The sequence below is a fragment of the Camarhynchus parvulus genome, chromosome 1 (assembly GCF_901933205.1).
Source record: "Camarhynchus parvulus chromosome 1, STF_HiC, whole genome shotgun sequence".
Taxonomy (NCBI): Eukaryota; Metazoa; Chordata; class Aves; order Passeriformes; family Thraupidae; genus Camarhynchus; species Camarhynchus parvulus.
This window is the reverse complement of record NC_044571.1, coordinates 33232386-33250201: the sequence shown is the minus strand read 5'-3', so window position 1 is coordinate 33250201 and position 17816 is coordinate 33232386. Positions and strand designations below refer to the sequence as shown.

Sequence of the window (17816 nt, the reverse complement as noted above, 5' to 3'; positions counted from 1 at the left end):
TAATGTTATTACCATGAATGCCTGTTAGCAAAATGTTTCATAATCATAGTGGAAGTCCGTGTGTTTTCTTTAACTTGATTTACCTTTTTAGGATATTGAAGCAAAAAAAGAAGCACAGAAAGAAAAAGAAATTGATGAACAAGAAGCAAATGCATCAACACTTCACAGGAGCAGAACTCCATTGGACAAAGACCTTATTAACACTGGAATCTATGAATCTGCAGGAAAACAAAGTTTACCATTAGTTCAGTTAATTCAGCAATTACTAAGGTAATTGTTTTGAATTTGTCTTTTACTTTTGTACAGAATATGTATTTAGAAGTTCTATAAACTAGTCAGCTAAACAATGGTTAGTTTTGCTTAGTAAATAAAGTCTCTTGCTAGCATTTTTAGCTCTTCAGAATTCAAAATATTAAACATTCTTGTAGCTTGTCTGTAGTTCTGCTCTGTTTGCTAAGGAGCAATGTTCTATACTAAATTACCCAATTTTAGAAAGATTGCCTTGGTTTTATGGACTTTGATACTTCTTCTCTGAAAGAAGTGTCTGAAAGTTTTTGTACCAGATACAGGACAAATGTTTTAAAGACTGTCCTTACAAAGTGTGAGAATCACAACAAATTTGTTTAGAACTGAGTATTTTGTGCTATTTATTTAGAACTGCCTCAAGGAGACAGACAGTGGGGAAGAAACCTCCATTTTAAATTCCTGACTGAGACTTGTGAGTGCATGACCAATTAGGGTGCTGAAAACAAAGCTGCTTTATATCAGCCAGAGTAGCTAAAGGAGTACTTAACATAGAGAATGTATAACAAGAAATAATTATGAGTTTACTAAGAAATTTATTGTACTTTTTCACTTAGTTGTGATGGCAACTGTGTAATTGAATCAATACTGAGACTCTTTTGAGCTACATAGTGTCATGGCTTTCACTGCAGGCTCTCAGTGAAGATTGTCAAATTGTGTTTTGTAGTGAGGTGATGCCAAAAACCACAAATTTGAGGTATTTTACAAATCCTCCTAACCAAAATGTATCCACCATTGTCTTTTTGAGCACTACAATGCAAACGAGTGAAAGTTCTGCATAGAAACTTTGCAGAGGTTTCTTACATGTGTATGCAAAGTTGTAGCAAAAGCTTACACGGACTGTCTTCACTCTGTCTTCACTCCCCTTAAGTGATACTTTTGTACCACTTAGGAACATCGCTTCCCAGACCATAGCCAAACTAAAAGATGTTGCTCGTCGCATTTCTTCCTGCATGGACCAAGAGCTTTATAGCAAGGAGAGATCTGCTTCTCTGGACCTGTTGCTCCGTTTTCAGCGTCTGCTTGTTAGCAAACTTTACCCAGCAGATTGTGTTGGCCAGGTCCCTAATACATACAGTAAGTTGTGGTTTTGAAATTGAAAGCAAATAACCTCTGACCCCTCCCCAAGTATTTCTGTAATAGCTTTTACAGGATAGCAGTTTCTTATTTTAGTTTATCCTCTTGTCTCATTTATCAGCCTAGTTGCTGTCTGAACAGTGTTTGAAAGTAGTTTATTTACATTGTTTTTTGTAAATGAATTTTTTTTGTTAGGTAATAGGATCTAGATAATAAACTTTTTATAAATTTTTATTAATTTTTAAAAATATGTGATTGCCTAAATTAGTGCTAATATCCAGTGGCATAATTTCAGAAGAGTTTGTCAGCTTTTGAAGTCTGTTTCTTAAATATGACTATGTGATGGTTTTCTCTGCTCTTCCTTCATTTTTACACAGGTCCTGACCTCTTAGGTGTTGGTTCTTTACTGAAGAAATACACTGCTCTTCTGTGCACACACATTAGTGATATACTTCCTGTGGCAACCAGCATTGCTTGTACGAGTCATCGGCATTTTGCAGAAGTATCTTGTGTTGTGGATGGAGATTTAACAGGTAGGGTTTTACTTTCTCTTTTCTTCCCCTTCCACAGAATTTTAAGACTTTCTTGAAAGTTCTAAATGACTAAGAAGGAGTCAGTTTAACTTTTTTGGTTAATGGGAGAGAAGGAGGGAAAATTCAATGAGGAAGGCAAGAGCTTTGTACTCAACACTAGTCAAAGGCAGAATATATTAATGGTGATTTACTTCTGCAATGCAATGAATGTAGAACTTGAACTAAGTGTGTCTTCTGTGTTTGTTTTTTGTTTTAGGCATTCTTCTTCCAGAACTGGTGGTTTCTATAGTGCTACTCCTCAGTAAAAATGCTGGATTAATGCAGGAAGCTGGTGCTATCCCTCTGTTGGCTGGCTTGCTGGAACATCTAGACAGATTTAACCACTTAGCCCCTGGAAAGGAAAGGGATGACAATGAGGATTTAGCATGGCCAGGAATAATGGGTATGAACTTAGCAGCATCTTGACTTCTTTCATAAAGTAGCTGTATAAATGTGGTGACTGTTCATGAGCTACTCTCAGGAGGGGAATCCTACTTAACAGTAAGAAGTTTTATTAACCAAATGATATGGCAGTCATAAGGCAGTATTTATTTCTGTCAGTACATTCTTAAGGAAGTTACCTATAGAGGTAGCATTAAGGAGAGTACAGCTGCTCCTTTTTCAAGAAGTAGTTCACATCATTTTGCATTTTGAGTATGAAAACTTGCAGTGAAAACTTGAGTAGTACATCTAGGCATTTTGCTATTAAATTGGCTGTAATACAAAGGATGAGTAATGTGAAAGCTTTGAAATAAAGAATTCTTATTTTCTCAGGTCACTTTGTAATATGAGTTATGTCTGTGACAAAAGAGAGGCTTCTTTTATATTAAAAAAATCTGTATTTAAGTTGAAATCAAATATACAGCAAATTCCTTGCAGGCAAGTGAGTAATAAAACCAGAGTAATTTGGAGGAAGAAGGATTAGAGCAGTGATTTACCAGCAAACTGATTGTCTGCACCCTCCACACAAAACAGCCATACAGCTGGGCAATGCTAGGTGACATTAAAGATTAGTGCATTAGAACACAGTATTCAGACAGTTTAATTGCACAATACATAGACAAGAGCATACTAATACCCACTTTTACTTTCGAGCATATAAAAAAATAAACAACTTTTGAACAGATGTGAAAAATTGGATTAGGCAGCTATTAAAATAATGTTCATGAAAACCCCCTTACTTTCTGATTTTTCTGTTGAAAAATTCTCTTTTCTGTTTTATATGGGTAGGTTCATTTTTTACTGGCCAGAGTTGCAGAAATAATGAGGAGGTGACACTTATACGTAAGGCTGATCTAGAGAACCACAACAAAGATGGAGGATTTTGGACAGTGATCGATGGCAAAGTGTATGATATAAAGGACTTCCAAACCCAGTCTTTAACTGGCAGTAGCATACTTGGTGAGAATTTTCATTTGACTTACAGACACAAATTACTTTTGTTTCAAAGCCAGGTGGAATTAACAGATTTTTAGATACTGTATTGACTACCTCATTGTTTTATTAGCTCAGTTTGCTGGTGAGGACCCAGTTGTTGCTTTGGAAGCTGCTTTGCAGTTTGAGGACACACGAGAATCAATGCACGCCTTCTGTGTGGGCCAATATATAGAGGTAAAAATGTTACTAATGGATAAATGCTTACTAAAGTCAAGCATTGATTTACTGTCAGATTTCTTGTTGGAGCTCAATTCTAACTTACAGTTGCTATTTCTTTTGTGCAGCCTGACCAGGAAGTGATTACAACACCAGATCTCAGCACGTTGTCATCGCCACTGATAGACACAGAACGGAATTTGGGTCTTCTCCTCGGCCTGCATGCTTCCTACCTGGCAATGAGCACACCACTTTCTCCTCTGGAAATTGAATGTGCCAGTAAGCAGGATCTCATTTTGAGCTTTATTAAGTGATAAATACTTGTCAAAGCATGCGAGGAAAAGACAAAGGACAAATAAGTTAACCAAAAATTTAGCACTTCTCTAGTTTTGATCTCTTCCGTAGGAGTTCTTTATTCTTAGCATTAGCTCCCACACCTATTAAGATTCCAATAATTTAACAAGATTTAAATGAAGATTTGATAATTTTGAGCACTTTAATTTAGAATTTCGTAGTATGTAACATAAAATAGCAAATGATGCTGTACAGTCTCCTGTCTCACCAATTTGTTGTCAGTTAAGCGTCGACCATGTGGTATTGGATGTTTTCCTATTGGGTGTCTTGGTTTCGTGAATCGAAGGTGTAATTCAGTATTAATAGGAGAAAAATTGCTAAGGCCCTCTATCTTTAAATATATGATGGCTGCCCTGTTAGTTAATTGTTTCCTGGTTGCAGAACCTTTTTTTTTTCCTGTGAAAAAGCTTCAGCAAATGAGAAAGTTGCTAAATGTTGTTGAAGCCTGTGAATGCATTTTACTAGAGGAAATTGAGTCTTGATAGCTTATCTTTGATCAGAATATTCACTTATGTTTCCTTTATTTTAGAATGGTTGAAGTCATCGATCTTTTCTGGAGGCTTGCAAACTAGTCAGATTCATTACAGTTACAATGAGGAAAAAGATGAAGACCATTGCAGTTCACCTGGTAACACTACCCCAAATAAATCAAAACTATATACACATCGATTAACTTTGAGTGACCATTCACAACCCTTTCTCCAAGCTATTGCAGATAATAATATTCAGGATCACACTGTGAAGGTAAGCCCTCAGTAGTTCTGTGCACAAATACTGCTTCTGAAGGGTAATAGTGATGAGGAAAATTCTCCAAAAGTTATAGCAAAACAATTGAAAAAGTTATTTCAGAATTACTTTTTGTGAAAGGAATGGTTGAGTACTACTAATGAATAAGATGTGCATATGTCACTTAATAGCATAACAGTATGTTATTTCTTCAGAATCTTTGAGTGGGAGAACTAAAAAATTTGAATATTCTTACAAAAAAATGGTAATGCATTACTTCTCATGTCAAGTTTCAGTAGCATTGAGAGATCCTGCTTACCTTCAGTTGAACTAAGATGGAGTTTTTTTGTCAAGATGCAAGTGTATTTTATGTTTCAGATTCACGTATGCCTTTGTCTTAAAATCCCTTTGGGCCTTGAGGTTCAGGTTTCACAAGGCTGGAATCGTGAATATTATGAAAAACACTGTGATTTACATGGATCACTATCTTTTGTAATACATTCAGATTTTCTAACCCTCTGAGTTCAGCTCCTTTATTAAAAACACCCCAAATTAGTCTTTGGGTATAGTGATAATGGTCAATCATGACTTACTAGAAGACAATTGAAAATTTTGTTAGGTGACCTGACTATCTCATGAAGAGATCAAAGCAGTAGAAGCTTTATTCCTTGAGTCATGTTTCTCTTGAGAAAGGATGTAGGGTATTTATAGAATTGGTTTGTAGTTGCTGTGTGTTAAATTGCGCATACTGCGTATTGTATCTCAGGAACGTTGGTTCAGATTGTGGAGTTTATTCCTTGTTACTTAAATGCTTCCTATGGTGTTTTGAGTGCTTACATTGTATTTTAAAATGAAGTTAAACAGAGGCTGTTGTGTGTTTTCTTAGGACTTCTTGTGTCAAATAGAGAGATACTGTAAACAGTGTCACTTAACAACACCAATCACATTCCCTCCTGAGCATCCTGTGGAAGAAGTGGGACGTCTGTTACTGTGCTGTCTTCTGAAGCATGAAGATTTGGGTAGGTAGGCTTGTGGTGTGATTGTTTTGACCAGTTTAAACTCTGCTACAGATGGCTTTGGAAATGCATAGTCAAACATTGTCTTTTCCCATTAAGGTCATGTAGCACTGTCTCTTGTTCATCCTGGTACCCTTGGAGTTGACCAGGTAAAGCACAAAACCTTACCAAAATCTGTAGTGGATGTGTGTCGTGTTGTCTACCAAGCAAAATGCTCACTGATTAAGGTAAGCCTCTTAGCTGCTGATGTTAAGATTAATTTTGATTTTAAGTGTTTTAATAAAAAATTACATATTTTTTGTTTTAATGTGTATTATACAATAATTTAATCTTTCAATGTCTTTTGTAGACGCATCAGGAACAAGGGCGTTCTTACAAGGAAGTTTGTGCTCCTGTCATTGAGCGTTTGAGATTCTTATTCAATGAGCTGCGTCCTGCAGTTTGCAATGATCTCTCTATAATGTCCAAATTTAAACTTCTTAGTTCCTTGCCCCGATGGAGAAGGGTAGCTCAGAAAATCATTAGAGAAAAAAGGAAAAAAAGAGGTAAGGCAGAATTGGTGTTGTATTCTCTTTGAAACAATGGAAATCCATCTTATTTCAAGGTTTGCTGCTATATGAGACTCTCCTTAAATAAAGCATGAAAGCCATTTGCTTTCTGCTGCTTTTTCATGAAGTTTTCTAAACCAGTGGTTGCTTGTCAGATCCTACAGCAAGAACTGGCAAACTAAAGTGTCAGGTTTAGTTGAGACGTGTTTCTTCCAGTGTATTAAAAATGATCCTTCAATATCAGACCCTCTGCACTGGTTTTCGTAACATTCCACTGGAAGTGACATCTTTTTAGAAATCGGGTTTTATTAAGGTGTAGCCAAACAATTTATTTCCAGTTATATCACTGATGTGGTGAACAGACACCAAAGGGCTTTTCAAGTTTGTCTTTAAAAGTAAAAGCATACTGCAGGTAATACCAGAGTTAACTTGGTAATAGTTGGACATAGACTTCACCAAGAATACATTTCCATTTTATTACAGACAGATCTTGAGCACTGTGTGTGCTTAGATTATTATGCAAACCTAAAATGTGACCCTGTAAAATCCAACTGTACTGTATGAAAAAATAATACTTTTTTTTTATAGTGCCAAAAAAATCTGAATCTGCTGATGTAGAAGAATCCAAAATAGGAAATGAAGAGAGTGATTTAGAAGAATCTTGTGTGGTACCTCACAGTCCTGTACCTATAGATAAAAAGCCCATACCAATCAAATCACCCAAGGTAGGATATTACATTCTGAATCAACCTTGTCAATAAAAATAACAAGAGACAAAAGAATGCGCTAAAGCATGATTGCTATAACTTGACATTTAATGTTCTGATAATGGTGTTTGGTATGTATAATTAAGTGTGACATGTTGTTTCAGTGAAGCCTGGAATGATTTTTAAAGATAAGGTTGTACTATGTATTTAGCATATGTAAATATACCTTCTCTAATTTTTAAATTATTGATAATCTTAGATAAAGCTTAATTTCAAAATAAAATGTGGTGAGTTACTTCCTCTTTTTTTAACATTAAAGCATTTGAAATTTTATGTAGCAATAGCCAAAATGATAATGATTAAAATAATACTAAGTTCTTTCCTGACTTTTAAGAAGTTTTCATTTTCCCCCTGGGTCCCCCCAGTATTTTAAATTTGGAAATTGTTTTGCATGAAATAACTTATATTTTCAGTAATTTAAAGTTGTTTAAAAATTTTTAACATACTACCTTCTTGTTTTGCAGGATAAGTGGCAGCCAATTTTGAGTACAGTTACAGGTGTCCACAAATACAAATGGCTGAAGCAAAATGTTCAAGGCTTGTATCCACAGTCTGCCCTCCTTAACACCATTGTTGAATTTGCACTTAAAGAAGAGCCAGTGGATGTAGAAAAAATGAGAAAATGTTTATTAAAACAGGTGACCTGAACAAAAATGTGCCACTTACATAATTATGACAGTTATTAGCAATTTACATAAGTATGACAATTTTTTTTTCCCTTTGACAGTTGGAAAGAGCAGAAGTTCGTCTGGAGGGAATAGACACTATTCTGAAATTGTCAGCTAAAAATTTTTTGCTCCCATCTGTGCAGTATGCCATGTTCTGTGGATGGCAGAGGCTTATCCCAGAAGGAGCCAATATAGGGTAAAACTTCTTGCTGCTTTTGCTTCCACAATTCTTTAATAAGAGAACAATACTCATTTTTGTTGTTGTTTTCCTTTGAAGGGAGCCTCTTACGGACTGCCTGAAGGATGTCGATCTGATCCCGCCATTTAACAGAATGCTGCTGGAAGTAACTTTTGGGAAGTTGTACGCCTGGGCTATTCAGAATGTCCGGAACATCCTGCTGGATGCTAATGCAAAGTTTAAAGAACTAGGTGAATCTCATCTCCTTGCTGTTTTCTGTGGAGAAAACTGTTTTACATTAATATTATTATTGCATTTTTTTAAGTTCCCAATAATTGGGATGTTGAAATCAGTTCCCTTGATTTGTGTTGAGAATTACTTTGCATTTGCTTCTGTGTGTTGTTCCAACCTTCCCACCTTGACCCCTGTTAACTCACTTTTCAAAGTTTGAGTATATTGCTGATTTCCCAGCAACAGGTGATTGATTACTCATTAGTAACATTTTAGCATTATAATACAAATTAGTCAATTTCTTGGAACTTCTGCTTTTAAGCTCTCAAAGCCAAGCAGGGAATAAAAAATAATTTAAATCATCAATCAAACAAATAAATCTATAACTTATTTTATTGTAGCTCCCAAATGTCAGCTGACTTTGTTGTTTATATTATGTTTGAACTAGGTCTGCAGCCTGTTCCTCTTCAAACAATTACTAATGAGAATCCAGCAGGACCAAGTCTTGGAACCATTCCCCAAGCACGTTTTCTGCTGGTCATGCTGAACATGTTGACCCTGCAGCATGGTGCAAATACCCTGAGCCTGCTCCTCAATTCTGGCATGCTGGCCTTGACACAAACCGCACTGCGGCTGATAGGTACAGTTCTTCTTTCTTACTTGGAAGAAAGTGTTTGATTTACAAATGGCTGATAGGTACAGTTCTTGTTTCTTACTTGGAAGAAAGTGTTTGCTTTACAAATCCCCTGTATTTTCTACCTGTTGATGTACCCAAATTACAGAATCACTTTGCTGCTTGAAGATAGTGCTTAATGCTATTTACCTTTACCCTGATACAAAAGCCACATCTGCAAGCATGATTGAGAAGGAGGTTAATTTCATTGCGGTCTTTATTAAATCTTTTTTTTTTAATTGTTTGCTTTGGCCATCCTTTTTAAAAATTTCAGTTAATGTGTAGTTTTGGTGGAGCTGTTGCAAATAAATTAAAAATGGAAAATTTTAATTTTAAAGTAGTAAATACTACCTACTCTTTACTCTCTATTTCATTTGTTCTACATATGAAGAATGTTCCCAGTCTGCATATTTAAGCTTGAAGCTTTTGTTGTTCTGTTATAGAAGTTCTCTGGTGTGTTTTGCTATGATTCAAATTGCTGTGGTTTTTCTCTGTTTTCTTATATAGTAGCAAACATTTGTTCCTGTAACTTGTGTTTAACTGAAGTGTGCACCAAAAGTTTTTCAAAAAAATTCTGTTTGTAGAACCATTGAGCTAATTGAGTCATCATTATTAATGTCTTTTACTTGTCACTTGTTTTTTCATTCAAAATGAAGTATTTCAATTTCTGTGCATTCAGAACCATTACACCTCAGTTTTCTAAAAGGTCATTTGACTTATCACCTGCTAGTCAGCTTTCCTGTTTGTTGCTGCTTTTATATTACAAAGTTTATGTGCCTGTAAGTTTTCATGTGATATACATACATATATGCACATGTAGCTGGATATAAAACCTCTTTTGTGTTTTTTTTTTGTTAGGACCCAGTTCTGATAATATTGAAGAGGATATGATTGCCTCTTCTCATGGGGCTTCAGCCACAGTCCTAGAGGAGTCAAGAAAGGAAACTACACCTGTTCAGCTCCCTGTTTCTGGACCAGAGCTGGCAGCCATGATGAAAATTGGTACCAGAGTGGTCAGAGGGGTAGACTGGAAATGGGGTGATCAGGTATAACTTCTTTCATACAGGTTTTGGGTGTGCTATTATCTAAATCTCTGTTCAGTGGACTGTCTGTGAAGTTTCTGGTCCATCAAACTTAAGGGCATTTTACATTCCAAAAATGTTGAATTAAGCATATGGGAATTCAACAGAAAATAAACCTTGCATTCCAGCTGGGTCCTTAGAGATCAGAGGAGCTGGTTGCAGCTGGACTTGAATTCTGATTGTAGCCCAGTCTAGCATTGTAAGTCTGAGTTTGGAGGAGAACTTGCATGAGCACAGAAGCACAAATAGTGCAGTCAACCAGTGCAGTTCTGTAGGTCTGATGGATTCAGTAAGGACTTGCATCATCCCAACTTACAAGTAGTATGGTTAATTGAAGCACCAGGAAAGCAGGCTCACGATTGTTAATTGCACTAACTACAGAGTGTTAGCATGTGTTGTGATGCAAAGTATAGCAAGAGATCTAATAGCACTATATATATATATACACACATACACACACACACACACACGCATATATATATATATATCTGTGTGTATGTAAATTATTATGCTCCAATGCTGTTAGAGATGCAAAGCTCACATAAAGGCTTCTCTTTAGGAAAAGAAGAGAGACGTAGTCTGTCAACAGATCTTGAGCAGGCAGAGTTTTCCCCCTCCAGCCCTTTCTGTCCCTGAAGCCACTCTTTTTTATACTGTAAATTTTGGCCTGTCCCAGTGGGATGGAACAATCATGTTGTAGGTGGGGTTTGGTGACTTTGGCCATATGTGCATTATTACATATCCCATGTTTCCCTTCATTCTGAGGGGTGCCTGAGTCAATAATAGGCCTCAATGAGGGTCTCATTTACCTTCTGTCAGAATTTATAGTTGACAGAAGAGGTAGAATAAACACTTTAGTCCTCCTCCATGTACTGAGGCAGCAGTAGGGGCTCTCTGACCTTCCTCAGAGGGCGTTGTGTGCATCCTTATCTCCTGAAGGAACTGAATTTAAAGCTATGCTCTAATAGTATCCATTTCCAAGTATTTAGGACGTAACTTCTACTTATGTAAGACATAGTAAAAGAGATCCAATGAGTGTCCAAATATGCAGCTTACTGGGGTGATTATTTTGAAAATTGTGAAATGCTTTCTAAGTTTGTGTTTGGTTTTTGAAACCCCATTGAATGTTTACTGCCTAATCATTGGGTTAGCAGCAAAAAGGAGCAATTGCATTATTTTTTATGAGCTTTTGGTATGAATTAGCATTGTTGATTGAGTAACTTGAACCTCTCTTCTCTCAGGATGGACCCACACCAGGTTTGGGTCGTGTGATTGGAGAATTGGGAGAAGATGGCTGGATTAGAGTGCAGTGGGATACTGGAAGTACAAATTCTTACAGAATGGGGAAGGAGGGAAAATACGATCTCAAACTAGCTGAGCCACCACCTGCAACGCAGCCCACAACAGAGGATTCAGACACTGAGGATGATTCTGGTAAAAAAACAAATTATAAAAGCAGAGGCACAGTTGTAGTTGAATTTTAAAATTGGTATCTTGCAATATAAAATATTTTTTTCACAGGAGCAAATGCTTCATCAAGGAAGATTTATTTAGTAGGTGTACACTTCTGACCAGAATCTTCTTAATGTAACTTTACTGAGAGAAAGGAAGGTAGACAAGATGATGTCCTATTGTTGCATATTCATAGGTCAGAGGATGTAATATTATTTGATTGAAATAGTTACAGATACCTGGAGGTATACATTTTAACATATGTTGATAACATTCTGAAGGGGGGTTTATATATGGTCTAATTATACATTTAGTCAGAGTGCTTCCCTATTTTGGCAATACTTTGGAATTCCTTTCAGCAGGGTACTGCTAGAAAAAAACTTGAAAATATATGTGTAAAATACCTGGTTTATATTTTGCACTACTTGGGGGTTGGCAGTAAGGAATATTCTTCATGTCAGATCATCTCAGAGAAACTATTTATGACAAATCATTCACAAAATGTTTGTTTGAGAACCTTTGTGAAATAAAGTAAGTCAGTATTAATGTATTCCTTTGCCTTTTGTATCCCCCTTCAGAAGGAGAACAAGTTGAAAGGAATCTCCACCCTACTTCCATGATGCTGACAAGTACTGTGAACCTGTTGCAGACACTGTGTCTCTCTGCTGGTGTCCATGCTGAAGTCATGCAGAGTGATGCTACTCGGACTTTGTGTGGGCTACTCCGTATGCTTGTGGAGAGTGGAACAATAGATAAATCAGGTATATTACATAGCAGCACTCTGACTGAGCTGTGTGCTTGTCTTGTGCTTTGTTGTCTTGTAAGTTTGTAAATATTTTCTTACTAGTTTTTAATCCTTTTAAGGATACATTTTCAGAGCTTTTAAAGTCTTAATTTTTAAAGGTAATATAAGTGATCCTGTGCATTCTTTGAATATAAACAGTAAAAGCAGGAGAAATGCATGAGATGTGAATTGTTGACTTAGACAATTTATTAGCAACCTTTTTGTGTTTGGCAACAACAGTACAAGTAGGTGTATCATAATCCTTTTTGTAGCTTTCGTGTAATTTCAGAAGCAATGCTGTTAACTACATTGAAATGAGAAAATAGTGTAATGATGAGAATTGTTTTAAAGGTTTATTTTATAAAATCAATTACAGGCTCTAAAATTGAAATTAACAGTTCACATAAAGACAGTGAAATGGCTTGGTGTTCTGATTTGTCCAAAAAAGCCCCATGTAGCATGTAGAGAACTACATAGCTGGTGAAAAAGTCAACTGTTATATGTATATATCTTTTTGTTTTTAGCTTCCTTGCCAAATAAATTAGTTTATAAAGAACAGCATAGGAGTTGGTGCACGTTGGGATTCATTCGAAGCATAGCACTCATGCCTCAGATGTGCAGCACTCTGAGTACCTCTCAGTGGATAACTTTGCTGATGAAAATTGTTGAGGGGCATGAATCTTTCACTGCTGCTTCACTACAGAGACAGGTAATGTGTGCATTTCCAAATTACTTCAATAGGCAATAAAATTAGTAGACTTTAGTTGTCTTAAAAAGAAAGGTATATTTTACAAAACAGCTGGGAGGTGCCCATAAATCAGTTTTTAGTTAGTTGGGAAAAAGATAACATTTTCTATTTAAAGAAAGGTCAAAATAATGTTCCAGAATTGTGCTTCGGAAACTCCTATATAATATTTCCTACAAGGTGAATAAATCAAAGAATAACAAGTATATGGTTAGGAAAATGTTACATTTAATTTAAAGTTACCAAATTATGTATTGTCTACTGCCCCTATTTCCACCAGAAACTGTTAATATTATTTAAATTACAGTCTCTCTTAAGAAGCTACATCTTTGCATCTTATTTTGGTATTGTATTTCCCTTGTCATCTTTCCCCTTTTCTCATTTATTCTTTTCTTTAATTTTTTTATCTTTCTTTTTCCTCTTCTGCTGTTCCTTAGCATCTTGTTAGTGCCTTTTACATGAGACTGAAAAGAAATTTTTTTTATGGAATAACTCTGCCAAATTTTAAGACCTGGGGATCAAAAGATCATCTTACTCTTTTCCTTGATAAGCCATCAGCATTTGTTAACTAAAACTTTGTGTCATAAAGGCCTGTTCATTTTTGTGTGATTTTCCAGTAAATTCTTGCCAGTATTTTTAGTATGGTGGGATTTCTGTTATCATCCAGGACTTAGTGCAGTAGAGTCATCTGTGCTGTCCAGGGAGTACTCAAGAGAAATGACCATTCCTCATGTACTTCATGTACCAACTGAAGAACGACAAAAATATGAGACCTTGAAGTTCTATAAAGGCATGTTATTGACAGAAGTTTGCAAGAGGAGAGTTATCTTTGCTGTTAGTCACTTGTATTGGTCTTCTGGGTAGAAGATGAGGAAGCTCAAAACCTGAAGTGCTCCTACTCAAAATATGCAACCCCTCTGTTCTTTGATACTGTAGTGATGGACCTTCCCCTGTTCCTTGTCAGTCCTGCACTGGGTGTCTGGGTTCAGAGCTGCCAGCCTCTTCCTTCAGTACTGTGTTGGAGGCCCTGCTTTCACAGTGGCTACTTCTGAGTGTCGCTGTGGCTGCTGTTGCCTGCCTTCCACCATTCAGCTTTTTATCTCATGAATTTTAACTATTACAGCTTCTTTGCAGAACACTTGGAAACTTTCATTCTGAAATACATCTTAGTACTAATTTCTGAGTCTGCAGTCTGAACACTTTCCCATTCTGTACTCCTATTTTTCCTATTTATTTTTGTTTCTCAGTGTGCATGTCTCATGTCCTAATAGATTGGTTCACTAATATAATGTGCCAGTAATGTTGTTACTGGCTCTGAACTGTATCCACTTATTTTAAAATATCCCTTAGCAAATTCAAAATCAGTAGCTCTGTAATTTTCACAGCACAAAAGAAATCAGCATTATAAAAACAACTGCAAAGGAAAGCAAACTTTAAAAACGTCATTCTTCTGTACCAAATATGTTTGAGAGTTTCTTTAGTATTTGGTGACATAGACTAGAATAACACTAATTTTTTACTCTTTTTAGATCCTTGCTGTACATTTATTGAAAGCAGTACTTCCATCCTGGGATAAAAATGAAAGGTCAAGAGACATGAAGTTTCTTGTGGAAAAACTGTTTGGATTTTTAGGGAGCCTGCTTAGTACTTGTTCTTCGGATATCCCACTACTCAGAGGTAGAGGAATTTTTCCTCGGTGGCTTGTTTTTCTGTATGGGAAGTGTGTGCATTAAACTCATGGCTGTTCTGCCGCTGCTTTGTCTTTCCAGAATCTACTCTGAGGAGGAGAAAGGCCAGGCCCCAAGCATCTCTAACTGCCACTCATAGTAGTACTTTAGCAGAAGAGATAGTGGCACTGCTGAGGACGCTGCATTCGCTCAGCCAGTGGAATGGACTCATAAACAAGTACATCAACTCTCAGCTAACCTCCATCACCCACATCTTTGCAGGAAAACAGTCAGAAGGGGTAGTTTCCACGTTTTAAAATAAGCTCATTTTTATAGCAATATTTTTTTTTGAAATTATAAATACTAAATCTTTGTAAACAATATTAAGCTTAATATTGAAACCATTTTTCTACTTTTATATATATTTGTGTTGTAATTTTTAAGTTGAAATATGTGTGATTAACTTTGTATTTTAAAGCAGATAGAAGGGTGTGTTTTCTCCCTACAGTTAAATTTTATTGTTCTTTGTTAGGCTGTGTTGGATGACTACTTCCCTGACACTGAGAATCCAGAGGTGGGAGCTCTGATGGCAGTCTTGGCTGTGATTGGTGGCATAGACAGTCGCTTGAGACTGGGTGGACAAGTAGTTCATGATGAATTTGGAGAAGGCACGGTGACACGCATCACCCCGAAAGGGAAGATCACTGTGCAGTTCTACGACATGCGGACGTGCAGAGTGTGCCCTCTGAATCAACTGAAACCAGTGAGTTTGTTTTATTAAGGCTTCAACACTGGGAAGGTGTAAAACTCTAATATGGACCAGAGAAAACATTAGTTCTTGATTGGCTAAATACGCTGACATTCAACACATACAATGCTCTGGATGTACATCTAAGATGCTCCTCATGCAAACCTCTGTAGGACCTTTAAATCCCATCCTCATTTGCTGGGGAGGTGGAAGGAAGAGGAGTTTAAGCTGGACTGTTTGATTTGAGGTGAAGTCCCAAGTTGTTGTAATGTGTTTTATAGTTCTTAGATGAGAGGAGCTTTCTATTTAACTTGATTTGCTAATTAATCTTAGAAAGTCTTGGCTATTTGTAATTAGATCTTAATTTGGTTGATATGACTTCAGTGAAAGCACAGACCAAGTGCTTGATCTGCTTCAGAGTCTGGAGTTCTTTCTTGTTCTGACTCTGTTCTGCTTTTTGACCAAGAAGGCCTGCAATTGTGTGGTACAAATACAGGCTTAGGAGCTGTGCAGGGAATAGAAATCCCCTCTAGTTTTTTCCTGGTAAAGAGCAGTAAGACAATGCTACTTTTCCTCTTCCACAGTTAATAACAGTTGAAACTTTTTAGTGACTCTGAGATTTTAGGAAAATGCTTACCTGGTTTTTTTGTTGGTTATTTGTCTGATTATTTTCCCACTGTCTAGCTTCCAGTTGTGGCTTTTAATGTGAACAACTTGCCTTTCACTGAACCTATGCTCTCCATTTGGGCTCAGCTAGTAAATTTGGCTGGAAGTAAAATAGAAAAACAAAGAATGAAGTCTCCAAATCAAGGTCTTTCAGGTACAGTTGGGGGCTTTTTGCTGTTTGTTTTCTTTGGAAGTAGATGAATATGCTCTGAGAAAAATACTAGTATCAGCAAACACAGATAAGGAAAAGGGTGTTCTGGAACCTTACCTGTTTCCTTATTCAGCACTGGCTGATAGGTGCTTAAGAGACAAATTTAGCTAGATGGTGAATTGTTCTGCACTATAAATGAAATATCTTTGATGGGAAAATGTAAATAAGGTTTGGGGCTGATCTTAGTCTACTGAGTTGTTTAAAATACCAGATCCAAGTAACATCTCTGTCTCCACTTACTGTGTTATAAATCAGCTGTATGATTGTCCAGGTTGTGAAAAGTAGGAAGGCAGTATTTTTAACACCATGAGTCATACAATGTGTGCAAACTTTTGATCCATGTGCTGTTTAAACTGACTCATGTGAGCAGTACACACTGAGTTAAGATGTAAACTGATGTTTGGGCTGAGGTTGTATGAATGATAGTATTTCTTCCCTAATACAAGAGATTTCTAGCACTAATGGCTGCTTAATATTTCTGCTAGGTCAAGTTGATCTGGATCTGCTGCGGTGCCAGCAGTTGAAGCTGTACATACTAAAAGCTGGACGAGCTCTGCTTTCTCACCAGGATACACTCAGGCAGATCTTATCTCAGCCAGCTGTTCAGGAGTGTGCATCAAATCCTGCAGGTATTCTGGAGTGCTACCTGACTGTGCTGATCTTTGTTTAGATGGTAGATAGAGTAGGTGACCATAACCCTTGCTAGTGGCAGTTGGATGGTAGAAATTCAGTTTGCTCTGTAAAGATTAAAAATTAAAATTCTTGCATGTTTTAATCCTCTATGTTAAAAAGATTTTGACTTTTTACCTCAAGTTTTGAAAACCAAGAACATCAAGTGTTTGAAGCTCTAAATACTGGAGTTAGTGAAATTTGTAGGTCTTATAGTTAATAAGCTTTGTAAATAATTTTAAAGTTCTTAATACTTTTTGCAGTGGTTTTATTTTTCTGCTTCAAAAGTTAAAACTGGCTATTGATTTTACTTCAAATGTCTTGCAGCTTCCAGTGAAACAAGTATAGAAATATAATTTCTTAATCAAAATATTAAAGGAGTTGAAAGAGCTGTAGTTCTAATAATTTGAATTATTTCTTCTACCTGCATTCTACATATAAAAATAAATACAATAACTGTGTCAGCTTTTGAGGTAGTTATCAGTGCCTTTGGAGTATGTATTAATTCCTTGGGTATTTGTGAATATGCAATATCTTTAAGTATAATAATATATTTGTCTTATATGGATATTTTTTGTGGGATTTTTTGTCACTTGCCAGATTTTAACTCAACAGAATCTACAGGGTTTTTTTAGGAATGGAGTAGGGTTTCACTCTTACTGTCATTTTTAAAGGGGGAAAAAAAGAGTAACACTTTTTTTAACCTGAACAACATATGTTGAGGACTATTAACTGTTTTACTATTGCTTAATGAAGAGAGAACATTTTCATGTGGTAGTCACTGTAAAGATTTAGGAAACATGAATGTTTATGCCAAGAGGAATACAAAATTAAATATGAAAGGTGCAGAATTGTGAGAAAGTTGATTGAATAAAATTATCCTATTTTGAAGGGACAATGAATACCTAAAGGGAGCTCTTCCCAAGAGGTATATTACAGGGAAAATAACTCCTATAATTAATGCATTATATTTTGAAGGAAATCCAGACAGCATGCTTTTGGGATCACTACAGTTCTTGGTTGTCTGTATCAAGTGATGTATCCTGGAAGTATCTCTAGCTAATAGTCTTATTGCAAAAAAAGGCA

General features: G+C 36.3%; 1 protein-coding gene across 3 annotated transcripts in view; it reads left to right on the top strand.

The window, feature by feature from the left end:
* The window catches only part of HERC2 (HECT and RLD domain containing E3 ubiquitin protein ligase 2), a 100860-nt gene that overhangs the window by 39720 nt on the left and 43324 nt on the right, over positions 1-17816 (top strand). For all 3 annotated transcript variants that reach the window (XM_030962099.1, XM_030962080.1, XM_030962090.1), the window contains exons 20-44: positions 92-270; positions 1196-1380; positions 1758-1913; positions 2170-2355; positions 3183-3353; positions 3460-3563; positions 3674-3824; positions 4429-4643; positions 5512-5644; positions 5741-5868; positions 5991-6186; positions 6778-6914; positions 7421-7594; positions 7684-7820; positions 7902-8053; positions 8482-8673; positions 9565-9752; positions 11030-11222; positions 11819-12001; positions 12549-12733; positions 14299-14446; positions 14539-14735; positions 14969-15199; positions 15869-16004; positions 16547-16690. In XM_030962099.1, the coding sequence (XP_030817959.1) occupies positions 92-270; positions 1196-1380; positions 1758-1913; positions 2170-2355; positions 3183-3353; positions 3460-3563; positions 3674-3824; positions 4429-4643; positions 5512-5644; positions 5741-5868; positions 5991-6186; positions 6778-6914; positions 7421-7594; positions 7684-7820; positions 7902-8053; positions 8482-8673; positions 9565-9752; positions 11030-11222; positions 11819-12001; positions 12549-12733; positions 14299-14446; positions 14539-14735; positions 14969-15199; positions 15869-16004; positions 16547-16690 (4201 nt within the window). The remainder of the gene's footprint in view (positions 1-91; positions 271-1195; positions 1381-1757; positions 1914-2169; positions 2356-3182; positions 3354-3459; positions 3564-3673; positions 3825-4428; positions 4644-5511; positions 5645-5740; positions 5869-5990; positions 6187-6777; positions 6915-7420; positions 7595-7683; positions 7821-7901; positions 8054-8481; positions 8674-9564; positions 9753-11029; positions 11223-11818; positions 12002-12548; positions 12734-14298; positions 14447-14538; positions 14736-14968; positions 15200-15868; positions 16005-16546; positions 16691-17816) is intronic.